At 34.2% G+C, this 14,293-nt stretch overlaps 1 protein-coding gene across 3 annotated transcripts in view; it reads left to right on the top strand.

The window, feature by feature from the left end:
• prickle3 (prickle homolog 3) overlaps nt 1-14,293 on the top strand; it is a 44,480-nt gene that overhangs the window by 17,594 nt on the left and 12,593 nt on the right. The window contains exons 1-4 of one of the 3 annotated variants that reach the window (XM_051903991.1): nt 984-1,147; nt 10,699-10,882; nt 13,239-13,352; nt 13,541-13,678. In XM_051903991.1, coding sequence (XP_051759951.1) covers nt 10,772-10,882; nt 13,239-13,352; nt 13,541-13,678 — 363 coding nt within the window. In that variant the 5' untranslated portion in view covers nt 984-1,147; nt 10,699-10,771. Of the gene's footprint in view, nt 1-983; nt 1,148-5,375; nt 5,514-10,698; nt 10,883-13,238; nt 13,353-13,540; nt 13,679-14,293 lie in introns of those variants that run through there. The other 2 variants (XM_051903990.1, XM_051903989.1) reach the window with 2 other exon arrangements.

Raw genomic sequence — 14,293 nt, forward strand, 5'->3', positions numbered from 1 at the left:
AAAATGTGAGTACTGCAACAATATTGGAGTTGGCCTGGCTATAGTATTTACTTAGGTAAATGGTTTCCATGGGGTTGTTAGTGTGTTTTGGGTGGTTTCTAGGGTGTTACTATACTCCTCAATAAGCTACATGATTTGAGGTATCATAAATTTGCACAAAAAGAGAGGCCTTGTCCAAAACGAGTGTAACAATAAGAATGTGAAATATTAATACTTGCTTTAGCAAACACCTATAAAACAAGATTCTGACTTACAGGTCAGAATATGAAGTAAACTGTCAAATTTATAAAGGAATATTACAGGCTGAATACATGCTCACTTGACAGCAAGGAAAAGCGAGGTTACAGTGAGTCACATTGGAAGTGAGTGAGGATAATTTTTGGAGGATTTAAAAGCAGAAATTTTAAGCTTCTAATTTTATAACTTCGCTTAAATGTCTGTTATTCAAGCTCTAAAGCTGTTTAAATAATAATTTTTTACAGTCCTTTTAGGGTTTATGGTGTTTTGTTGTCATGGCAATAGAGGTTTTGGATGTAACCTTAAAGGTTAAGTGAGTTTTTCGCATGAAAATCATAGTTTGTAGTTTATGCATATAGTTTACATCTTTCTACTATTGAGTATTTTAATGTTTATGAATCAGCCTTACTGTAAACTAGATTTTTGCTTGTATATAAAGAAAAGAAGGGACAAGTGGAAATTATTTTTTTTGTGGTAATCACCATTACATGATGTCCAGTGAGCTTAACTTGTATTAAACCCAGAATATTTCTTTAAGATAAAAGCATCAAAACAAGAAAAAAAAGAAGATGCAGCTTCATACTGTACATCCTTACAATGACATGAGCTGTTATAGATGAGAACATGTTTGAAAAAAGAAATCTGAAACATGTTCTTGGTGAGGGAGGGGCTGTGAAGGGAGCACCTATTGTTTGGGCTCAGTGTTGGCTTCAGCGGCCTGAGGGGAAAGAATCAAGCAGTAGAGGCAGAGAAAGAGAGACGACTGTCATTTGACTCGGCTCAAGCGGGATGACGTTTTGTTCACTACGAGGTCATTGAAGAATGGCTAACTTGCTTAAACCACCTTAGCTTTGAACAATTCTACTCTTAAAAACGGATTTTGCAGTGTCAGGACTACACTGTGATCAAGGTAATCTACTCAGCGCTGTGTACTGATCATTTAATGTTCGGTTACCTATGATCTTGTGAAGTGTGTCAATTTAGTTTTGTGTTTGAACTAGTCTGACAGGAAGTTTGTTCAGAATGACAATCATAACGGCAATAGCAGTGATGATGATGTGTATTAGCGTTAGTTTGGCAAAAGTGTGTTTATGTGCTTGTAAGAGTTTTGTTTAACTTTCTTTGTTGAATAACATTTTGGAGTGTTCATTCAGTTTTTTACAATGTCTCAAATTTTGCCCCCCCTCAGATTTTGTAGACGAGTAGCTTTTTAATACAACTTATACAAACAGAAATATTTTTCTTTTTTAATAAGTTACATGATTATTGTACTGCGGTGAAAAATAAGTGTCTTAAAGTGGCAGATCATCATCATTCTTTCAAACAGAATGATATAGCTAATATCTTTTATAAAAAGATAATTCAATGTTTAATGTTTAATTATACTTAAAAAGATTTGTCAGTGTATCTGTACATGTAATTTGTAATCTTAATAAATATACAACATTATTACTGTGCAGCATTGGTTTTATTCCTTAACCTTAATTCCTTAATAGTCTTATAGTCTTAATATAATCTAATTCTCAATAGTTGTATGGTTTTAGGGATTTATTTGTTCAGTTAGAGGAATCAAACAGCTATATTCAATTTTTTTTTTTATGTAAAAATTAAAATAATTATGTATTGAAAATATTTAATGTGTTAAAGTATGTAATTATGGTATGTTTTCCACAGTTTGTCACTAAATGAACACAGAGAAGAATTATTTGGTAACGCTACAATGAACAATACTGCACAGCATTTATTAATCTTAACTAATGTTAATCACAGCATTTACTAATACATTTTTAAGACTGAATAGTGTGATTTTTTTTTTTTTTTTTTTTTTTTTTTAAATAATTCATTTAAAAAGTTTGCATAGTTTTGCTACAGACAGACATTAATATTTCTTATTTTTCGCTGTGAGACGAAAGAAGGGACATGAAAACCTACTGGCTACTGGCAAGATTAACTTGACAAATAAAAGCTTGAATAAAACCATCACAATATTCACAACATTGGTTAATTTGGTATCAACAACCAAATACTATTGAATATATTTTAAGTAATCAAATATTGCTCTGTTCAAATGCGCTGATAATGACAGTCAGCCATTAGAGCAGTGGAAAAGTTGGACTTCATTCATATCATTGTGAGTTGAGAGATTGCATGCCCATACTGCACAATATTACAAATGGTTTCTGTGTAAATGCGTGCATAGGATGAATTAATGGATTGGCAGCTGTGTGTGACATCATCATGTGCAGTCATACCATCTGCACATGCAGCGTGTCTTGAGGACACATCTGGCAGCAGATGTTGATCTTGGGTCAGGATGGCTTTTTCCAGCAGAGCTTAACTAGCATGGGTGAACCTGCTGACCAGTACTTATGCCCGAGCTGTAACGTTTTCACACTGTATTTGTAGTGGGTTAATCTTTGTTTGTCCCTTCTGGGAACAATAGGACAAAATATCCCATTTATGTAAGCTTTCCTGTAAGCTCTCATTCAGAGATTGTGTGGAGTCATATGAATATTATTTATTATTCTGGAAGATTTGTGATGCATTTAGTGGTTTTCAACATAAATGCACCTTTTTACCAACTTTTGCTTTAGATTAGATTCAGCTTCAATCTTGACATTACAGTGGCCATGTTTTATACTTTTACAGGGTCTTTTTTTTTTCTTTCTTAAAGTTGAACTATTTTTTACTTGATTGCATGTTAAAACACTCATGGAGAGAAATTAACAAACTTTATTGACTAAAATGTGTTTTATTGAGTATCAAAGTATCAATTTGTTATAAAAACAGAACGGAAGTGTATATTAAAACAAACTGATACTTTTATTCTTCAAGGACACATTAAATTAATCACAAGTGACAGTAAGGACTTTTACATTGTTACAAAAAAATCAGTTCAATCAATGTTGTTCTTTTGAACTTTCTATTCATCAAATAATCCTGAAAAAAAGTATAGTGGTTTCCACAAAAATATTAAAAAGCACAATGTTGGTGATGATAATAATAAATGTTTCTTGAGCAGCAAATCAGCATATTAGAATGATTTCTGAAGGATCATGTGACACTGAAGACAGGAGTAATGATGCTGAAAATTCAGCTTTGATCACAGGAATAAATTACACTTTAAAATTAGTTTTAAAAATCTTAAGATTAACTTTACATTTTAAAAAGTTATTTTAAATTGTAATAATATTTCACAATATTATTGTTTTTATTGAATTTTTGATCAAATAAATAAAGCCTTGGTGAGCATAAGGGACATATATATATATATATATATATATATATATATATATATATATATATATATATATATGTGTTAGGGCTGTCGAAACATTTTGATTAATCATAACATAAAAGTTTGTGTTAGTCATAACATAAAACGTGACTTATTCACGATACAACACTAGCCTCGAGTACCTTATTGCTTTTATAAAACGGTTACCACACAATACAAATATTAAAGCCAGAAATATGTATCAATGCAACTTTCGTGAAGCAATTTTATGAACTTTTTCTAAAAGCCTTCCTTCCGCCGGAAAAAATAGTCCCTGACTGTGAACAGCAACAGAAGTTACATTATTACGCCATTAGATGGTGGCAAAGACTGTCTTTATGAGTGTGTCAGTCAGTAGCGAAGACTTTTATATTGAAAAGACTGTGTTGTGAACACACAACAAGACGCAACTGACAAATGCTTTGACTAGCGCTGTCAGTCACGGGAAAACCCCTTAACTGTTAAAAGGACAAGATAATACATCAGACATTTAAACAGATTTTTATTATGAACATAGGACTGACCTGAAGGAAAATGCTAAATCTGAATGCAGGTAATAAATTCGCTCACTCGATCTTTTTCTCACAACACTCTTCTACATAATACAGTAAGCTTCAATGAGCAATATCAATTGAGAACATACAGTTTACGTTGCTAAGAGTGGTTGCTAAGGGTGTTGTGTAGTGATACACAGAAGCGGTCATAGCCGTGTTTTATCGTGAATAAAACACAGCTAATGACCAATCAGAATCAAGGACAGGAACTAACCGTTTTATATTTTTATATATATATATATATATATATATATATATATATATATATATATATATATATATATATATATATATATATATATATATATATATATATATATATATATATATAGTTTGTGTATACACATAGACACACACATAATATATATAAATATAATAATATATATACACATATATTATGTAAACATAAACTTTTATGTTAGATGCGATTAATCGCGATTAATCGTTTTAGCAGCATATATGTGTGTGTGTGTGTGTGTATATATATATATATATATATATATATATATATATATATATATATACTGCTAATTCAACACATAATACACATAATAATACACATAATTCAAATTCAAAATTGCTTTATTGGCATGACTGTAAATAATACAATATTGCCAAAGCTTGGAATACATTCATATATAAAATAATAATAAAAACTAATACAAAATAATAGAAGAAAATATTATAACATAACTTAAACTTAAAATAAACTGTAACAAATTTGAACATGTCTGAACATGTATAGGAATACAAGGAAGTTCGGCTGAGGACATGGAGTGGCAGCTTATCCGGAGAAGAAGGGATTGATAGAATGGAGTGGTGAATAGGTAGAGGAAGAGAGTAAAATCAGTGAAAAGCAGCTTTTGTCTTCCATCTGTGCGTCCATTCTGCCCTGTCACCAAAACCCGTCTGAGGTGTTATACAATAATGAGAAATCACACCGACATACGGATATAGTGAAGTTTTTCTTTTGTTTTTTATTTGTTTAGTATGCACTCATCTGCTTTCTTTTTCTCTATTTGACATTGTGGCTGTAGCTGTCCATTAAAATGAACTGATGTCCGACTTTAAGAGAACAGCAGCGTTTATCCCATAACTGTACTGAGAAGGATTAAACCCCCATCCCTTCCACATGCACACACGGATCGCCACCATATTCCCGTTTCACCTCCACACGGACATGAAGTCCGGGCTTTGACCTCATTTTCAGCATGAGATAGAAAGAAAACTGAGATCAGGGCTGATCACACAAGTGGTGTGATATCATCAGTGCCGCCCAATGAGCGGCCCTTCAGACTGTGACACGTGCGTCTGCCGCTCATCAGTCTCTAGCAGCGCTCAGTCGGAGTAGGATGATTGTTTTGTTGTGTTGTTGTGGGTCAGTGTCAGGACAGAGGATTAGAAAAAAGTGTGTCGCACCTGGACTGATTCTTGAACTGTATTCAGTACGTATTTGTTCATTCTCTTTTAATCTGATGTTTTAGAGATTATTGATAATTTATTTAAGCAGTAAGGTAGAAGAGGCTGTGCTATATTGTCTACTGCAATGGCTTTATAAAACACTTACTGCATAATAAAAATAATAATAAAATATTACAGAAAATAATTAGAACTTTATTTTATTAAACAAATTTGTTCAGCATTATTTCATCAAGCAAATTCAAAAAGTGATATTTAAACATCTCAAACTGTATAGGCAATAACTTATAGGAATAACTTTTATATTATAATAATATTTCAATATTATTATAGTCAATATATTTAAAGATGAACATTTACTGGACTGAAGCAACTTAGGTTTACTTGATTATACGTACATCACTTATTTTTTTGAAAAATCATGTTGAAATGTGAGTATCAAATATGATACATCAGGCTTTTGAGGAACATTTATTTGTTTATCTCTCAATAATTATTGTATTGCATTGCATTATTTGTTTTGTCCACCATAATAACATCTATAGCTTTGATCATAAAACTTAGCTAATTCTTAGTTTTTGATCATAAAACTAAAAATATCATCTTACTATGACATATTATTGGGAACTGAAGAATTTCATCTTACTTTTTGGCCATATAAATACCAGCAACTTTACCAATTTGTATATTTCTGCTCAGTTTGGGCCTCTGAATGTTTTTCCTCCTCCTCAAGTATGAGCTCCATATTCTCACTATATCATACTGTATGAGCCATTAAATCCTGATATATCAAATGATATTCTACAAAAAAATAAACAGATGCAAACTTTTTTTTTTAGATTTAATCTAAAACAGCAATATATTGTTTCATTTCAAAAAATGATCATGCATTACAGGAATAAGGATTTGTTCACCCAAAAATGTAAATTCTGTCATCAGTTACTCCTCATGTTATTCAAAACCTTTCTTTTTCTTAAAAATATAATATATTTCGAAGAATGTTTTTTATGTTTTTCCTTACAATGAACGGTCCAAACCAATATTGGCCCTTAACGACTAAGGTTTCACAGGTTTGGAACAATATGAGGCTAGGTAAATGATGGCAGAATTTAAATTTTTGTTCCTGGTCTTAAAGTGAAGATTAGGTTCATTATGATTTGTAATTGTGTAATTTGGTGTATTCTTGTGTTTTAAAGCTTATGTTTGGCATGGGTTTCACTGTGTAGTGAAGTGTAAGATCAGAACATGCTGCCGTGTCTCTAGCCATTGTTCCAGCAGTTGCTATGGATTAACCTGCTGTGCTTGTCTTCATCAGAAACATTAGATCACTCTGTCATTTATAGATGTCCTAGATGCCATTAATTAAATTGCTGTGACAACAGCAGGTTAAGTAATTCAGGGTGAGGTGTGAATCCAATGCAGTGGGACAGGCCTGTCTGCATGCACAAAAAATGACACACTGCTTTCCTTATTTCTTTCAAATAGTATGTTTATGTTTGCATTTAATGCAATGTTATTCATTTTCAGATATTTATGCGAAATGTGTGCATGGCTATCATTGTGATTTAATGTGTGGTTAGATGTATTGTTAGATGTGCGATTTATTTTGTGGATGTATAGGACACCAACATGAAACGCCATTTGCGACATCAATTTATTCCGTAATTTGATATACTTTAAACAAGGACATTGATTTTATCAATCAGGAATCAAATAGAAGAGGGCCTGAAAAACAGTGCTTGGAAACATCAGCTGGAAAAAAAAGTCATAGCAAAGGTGGAGCAAGTTATAACATTTTGATTTGATTTTGATGAAGACAAACATTTTCTTTGGCATGATGTGCTGAATGATAAATTGTTCGCAATAAGACCAGTAATGTGTAGAATGTAAAGAGGAGTCATTTTGATTGCAGGGTTGGTTTCAACATTTGATTTTAGCGTAAAGTCAACATGAGATGATGTAACACCGTTTATGCGAGAGTGTGGTTTGAGTCATGAATAACCTGCCTAAAAATATTGTCTGTTTTGAGAAGTAATAATAGGTATCATGAAGTTGGTTGTGTCAGCTAATGCTCAGGAATGTTGGTGACAGAGTTTGACCAAATTCAGAAATGAAGAATCGGATTCGGTTTAATTCATGAGTAGTGGTCAATCAATATAATTTTTTTGATCGCCGATATCTTAGAGAGCAGGGTGGCTGATGGCCAATATAAAGCTGATATATATATATATATCACACTGTTTATTTTAAAACAAATGAATAACAATTGCTGAAATGAAATTTATATATATTTTTAACATATTTACTAAATAAGCAATAATTTTAAAAAAGATTATAAAAAAGAGATTTTAAAAAATCTGTAAAATAAGCAGATTTGTACTTTGACAACATCTTGATTTTCACAAACAAAGTTGTTAAAAATATGAATAAAAGGATGTAGTGCAAGTCTGTGTGCACCGGTAATTATATATTTTTTCAAATAAATACAAGGTAGCACTAATTTTACATGCAGCACACAATAAGTATGATGTTGTGGCCAACTGGATATAGCGCACCATAGTGAAAAAGTGAAAAAAAAAAAATTTGTCGATCGGGTGTCCAGTGACAGCTGAACTCTTCTGTCCGTATCCAATTCACATGGACCGTCTGTTGCATACTGAATATACACGTTTTTATGCAGTCAACAAATGCATACTTCAAAAGATCCCACAGCTGGATTCGCCAAAGTTTGCAAAGTTAAATGTTTATTAGGTATTTAAAGGCTTGTTTTGATGATATAAAGGCTTATTTGTAGAATGCTGATGGTAGATGAGAAAGTATTATAGCGTTTGGCTTTCTAAGCAAATGCTATAATGCTTTTTTGTATAGTTTACTTTCTTTGTTTAACAGCTCTGTCTAATAAATTCTTAGAACTGTTAAACAGAGACAGTAATGAACTAATGGAGAATGGGAGCTCGGATGCTCAGCGCTGTCAAAATAAAAGTCCACCATCCTACACCTTGTCCAAAACTAAAAACAAACAAACAAACAAACAAAAAAAAAACAGTAACGATGCTGATAATTTAAAAATGCCAGATATCGACTGAACCGCTATTCATGAGTGTGAATTTGAATTGAATTTACCAAACTCCAAAGTTTCTGAACTGGAATGACAGGAAGAGGAGTTCAACACACAATTAATTATACTCACATAATTTCATTAGTCCAACAAGGCACTACATAATTATATAACTAATTAAATTATGCCTATTTTTATGTGATTTAAACAAAAACATTTTTTCTCAAATTTGATTTGAGTACTCTAAAAACATTTAACAGCCATCAAATGGTCATGGGCAATCAGAGGTGTTCATTCCACTCAAACGCAGTAGTTTTTGTTCAGTGTTGATTTCTGCACACTCACAAACACACTCTTAATAAAACAAAGTGTAGACACAATGTAAATAAATGGAAAGCAAGTACAGTTAAAGGGTTAGTTCACCCAAAAATGAAAATTCTGTCATTAATTGCTCACCCTCATGTCGTTCTACAGCCTTAAGACCTTCATTCATCTTCCGACACAAATTAAGATATTTTGATTAAATCCGATGGCTCAGTGAGGCCTGCATTCACAGCAATGGTACTTCCTCTCTCAAGATCCATAAAGGTACTAAAAACATATTTAAAACAGTTCATGTGAGTTCAGTAGTTCTACGTCAATATTATAAAGCGACGAGAATACTTTTTGTGCACCAAAAAAAACCCAAAATAATGACTTTTCAACAATATAGTGATGGGCCGATTTCAGAACACTGCTTTGGAGCTTTACGAATCGAATCAGTGATTCGGATCTACTATCAAATGGCTAAACTGCTGAAATCATGTGATTTTGGCACTCCGAATCACTGATTTGATTCATAAAGCTCCAAAGCAGTGTTTTGAAATCGGCCCATCACTTGGCCCATCACTATCTGGCCCATCACTATTTTTGAGTGAACTGTCCTTTTAAGGAAATGCTGAAGTTGCAGAAATGTATTATAGGCAGTGCCATCTCCCCATTTGTCATGAATATAAAGTCTGCTACCCTTTTACCATGAATGGAAGATTTTGTTTGCCTGAACAGTTGAAATAACCATTTTATGAAACTTAGTTGTATTCATTCTAGGGCTGCAGGATATACAGAAATACATTTGATGTTGAGATATGGCTTAGTGTGATTGTCATATCGTACAGGCTGTGATTTAATTAAGTAAATATATGTGCTAGCGGTCTCAGAACAGCTTGGATCATTTACTGTGAACCTTTTTTTTCTTTTTTCTTTTTTTTTTAATCATTCAGCCATAAAAGGATTTAGTGCTTAAAACCATTTTTCAGAGTAAAAAGTAATTTTTCAGCTTTTTTTTTTTTTTTTTTCATTTTTGATGCAGATGCTCCCCCCAAACATAACCACCCAAATCATTCTAGAATGATCCTTTCTTTCCAAATAGAGCTATTTAAAGGGATAGTTCACCCAAAAATGAAAATTATCCCATGATTTACTCACCCTCAAGCCATCCTAGGTGTATAAGACTATCTTGTTTCAGATGAACACAATCAGAGTTATATTATAAAATATCCTGGCTCTTCCAAGCTGGTAGTGAATGGGGCTCCTGATTTTGAAGCCGAAAAAGTGTATCCATCCAAGTAATCCACATGACTCCAGGGGGTTAATAAAGGCCTTCTGGAGTGAAGCGATGTGTTTTTGTAAGAAACATATCTATATTTAAATCTTTATCAACTAAAATAACTAGCTTCCTGCAAACTGCCGTACTCAAGTTGAGTTACGCCAAAAGAGTAACTTCTGACCTGACGCATGACGAACGCAGAATCGCAGAGGATAGTGCAAGACAAAACAATTTTTAAAGGAAAATATCAGAGGATTTCGATATAAGAGAAGAGGAGCTTGAGTTTGTTGCCCAACCATATTTGTTTGAACCGCAAGAGGCATCTAAGCTTACGATACTCCTATATATGTTCACAATAAAATATATATATATATATATATATATATATATATATAGCAGAAAAACAAAATATTGCAATGTCAGGGGTTTTTTTTTCCAATATGGTGTAGCACAAATTCATTCCCTTATTTCCCCCCTAAATCCTAAGCAATTGTGTTGAAAGTGGTATTTTCAGTTTGTTGGATTGTCTGTGTCCGCTCAACACCCCGCTGCTGACCTGTTTCCACAGGAAGATCTGTGTGCACTGTAAGTGTGTGCGGGAAGAGCATGTGGTGCGCTCGGTGCCCGGCCAGCTGGAGAGAATGATGATGAAGCTGGTGTCAGACTTCCAAAGGCACTCCATATCTGACGATGACTCGGGCTGCGCCTCGGAAGAATATGCCTGGGTGCCGCCCGGAATCAAGCCTGAACAGGTGAGGAGAATCTATAGATACAATGACATTAAAGTAAAGTGTTAAGTAAGTGTTCGGTCTGAATCAGCCAAAGCCTCTCTTACATTCACTCAAGCAGAGCGGCTGCTCTTTTTTCACACAATGAAACAAGACTGTCAAGCTTTAAGAAGGACAACAAAAGCATCACCTCAGTTGTCCTGTGTAGTTGATTTTTCTGTTCCGCATTTCATTTTATTCTGGCCAGTAACTGTCCATTTAGACCAGGGGTGGGGAACGTTGATCCTGGAGGGCCACTGTCCTGCAGAGTTTAGCTCTAACCCTAATTATACACACCTGAAGCTAATAAAGGTCTTCAGGATTACTAAATTTACAGGCAGGTGAGTGATTTTTTCAGGGTTGGAGCTAAACTCTCCAGGATCAGCGTTCCCCACCCCTGATTTAGACTATTAAAGACTGTACCTACATGCAAAGCGATTAATCAATTAATCCTAAATTTTTTTTTTAGGCAAATCTGAAATTGGGCATATAGATTTATAGCTCTATATATATTTTTTTTTTTTTGCAATGAGCCAAACGCTAACGGAATCGCAGAATCCAGTTATAAAAATTGACAGTATAATGTGGAATGTCATGGAATTTGGCAAATTTTGAATCAATAAGTCAAAACTAGGGCTCTATACTTTATCAAATTGTTATATGATTAGTGTCTATTAAACCTCAATAGACTGTTATTTAAATATGAAGTGTGTATGTTCTGCATGTCTCTGTGTGAATGAGCATGTGTGACGCTCTTGGTGTTTCCAGCGTCTGCCGTCTTTCTATATGAACACATACAAACTTCATCATACAAACTTTAATAAACTTCCATATCCAGAGCTGCTCTGAGAGTCACTTCACCAGCAATTCATGATTTCATTTGATAAAACTATCATCAGATACACACAGAAACGCAAAGGTCTTCACTACAACCCACCAAAATAAAAGTCTGGCTTAACTTTAAAGGATTAGTTCACTTTCAAATGAAAATTACCACAAGCTTTACTCACCCTCAAGCCATCCTAGGTGTATATGACTTTCTTCTTTCTGATGAACACAATTGGAGTTATATTAATAAATATCATGACACATCCAAGCTTTATAATGGCAGTGAACGGGACCAACAAGTATGAACTGAAGAAAATGTCTCCATCCACATCCATCCATCATAAATGGTACTCCACACAGCTCCGGGGGGTTAATAAAGGCCTTCTAAAGCGAAGCGATGCGTTTGTGTAAGAAAAATGTCCATATTTAACAAGTTATGAAGTAAAATATCTAGCTTCCACCAGACCACCTTCCGTATTCAACTTACTGAAAAAACGAAACTGGCATTGCGTCAGTTAAGCTTTTTCCGTAAGTTAAATAGGGAAGACGTAGCGTAAGCTTTTTGAACTGTGAGAGATGGAAGCTAGATATTTTACTTCATAACTTGTTAAAGGAACACTCTACTTTTTTTGAAAATAGGCTCATTTTCCAACTCCCCTAGAGTTAAACAGTTAAGTTTTACCATTTTCGAATCCATTCAGCCGATCTCCGGCTCTGGCGGTACCACTTTTAGCATAGCTTAGCATAGTTCATTGAATCTGATTAGATTAAGCCGATATGGCTAGGAACTATACTCTCATTCCGGCGTAATGATCAAGGAACTTTGCCGTACCATGCTAACGGTCTAATCAGATTCAATGAACTATGCTAAGCTATGCTAAAAGTGGTACCACCAGACCCGGAGATCGGCTGAATGGATTCGAAAATGGTAAAACTCAACTGTTTAACGCTAGGGGAGTTGGAAAGTGAGCCTATTTTCAAAAAAAAAGTGGAGTGTTCCTTTAAATATGGATATTTTTCTTTCACAAACGCATCGCTTCGCTTCAGAAGGCCTTTATTAACCCTCCAGAGCCGTGTGGATTACATTTATGATGGATGGATGTGGAATGTGGATGGAGGCACTTTCTTCAGCTTCATGCTCGTTGGTCCCGTTTACTGCCATTATAAAGCTCGGATGCGTCAGGATATTTATTAATATATCTCTGATTGTGTTCATCAGAAAGAAGAAAGCCATATACACCTAGGATGGCTTGAGGGCGAGTAAAGCTAATTTTCATTTTAAAGTGAACTAATGCTTTAAGAAATATATTACTAGAGTAGAATGTATTTCTCAATGTAATAATAATACAATTATTAAAACTTTATTTTTTAAGGAATTAAAAAAAAGGAATTGTTTAATTTTCATTTGATGGAAAAATAAGAATTTGTGAAAAAACTAAAACAGATTTCATAAGGCCCCAGACATAATCTGTCACACTATTATATATGTGTATTTGTGGTGTTGTATGTTCAGGTTTATCAATACTTCAGCTGTATTCCAGAGGACAAGGTTCCATACGTGAACAGCCCAGGAGAACGATATCGTATTAAACAGCTCTTACACCAGCTGCCAGCTCATGACAGTGAGGTAAAACTCCTTATATCCTTAGACTCGTCTCTGGATGCTCTTCATGTTTGACATGTTTTCATGAATGAATTTCATCATCCATATTGGCCTGAATACAGTAATAACGTTGATAATGTCATGTTGTAAGTCTGTGTTTGTCTTGTGTGAGCTGTAACAGTATTGTAAAAAATGTGTGTGTGTGTGTGCAGCCTCAGTACTGTAACTCTCTGGATGAAGAAGAGAAGAAAGAATTGAGGTTATTCAGCCAGCAGAGGAAGAGAGAGAATCTGGGCCGTGGCATTGTACGACTTTTTCCGGTCACCATGACAGGAGCCATCTGTCAACAGGTAAAGAAAGAGAGAGACAAAAATGGCACAGTCTGCTGATGAGATCAGTCCAGATGCATCTTTTCAACTGTAACATCACCTTGAAATGACAACTGACTGCTTCCGTGCCTCGGAAATAGTGCATACTTAGCTGAGTATCACTTCAGCTCAAGTGTGGAGTTTGTGTAGAAGTACTTGAGCTGAAGAGGCACTCGTCTAGCATGTGGTTTCTGGAAACTTTTTGATATGCTGTGATAAATTTAAACTCCAGCCTGGCCAGTGCCAAGACAGATACCATATGTACTAGATAAAACCGCATACTTTCCATACGCCCCCTGCGATATTTCATGTGTTTTGCCACATTTCAACACCCATAATGCACTCCAGCTGATGAGTAGCTGCCAAGAGGGTGTGACTGTGTTGAGAAGAGGCGGATTATGTCTTGTTCTGTTGATTTGTGTGAATACCCAGTCTTTTTATGAAACACAGAAGTAACATAATTAGTATGTATCTTTCTATATGTATCTAGTATGTATCTTTCTTTCATATTTTTACTTGTGAAGTTTTTCATTTTGACTTTATTACAGCTTTTTATTATAGATTTGTCACTCTGCTAAAGAACAAGGACAAAGTTAA

This window comes from Ctenopharyngodon idella, chromosome 8, assembly GCF_019924925.1.
Source record: "Ctenopharyngodon idella isolate HZGC_01 chromosome 8, HZGC01, whole genome shotgun sequence".
Lineage (NCBI taxonomy): Eukaryota > Metazoa > Chordata > Actinopteri > Cypriniformes > Xenocyprididae > Ctenopharyngodon > Ctenopharyngodon idella.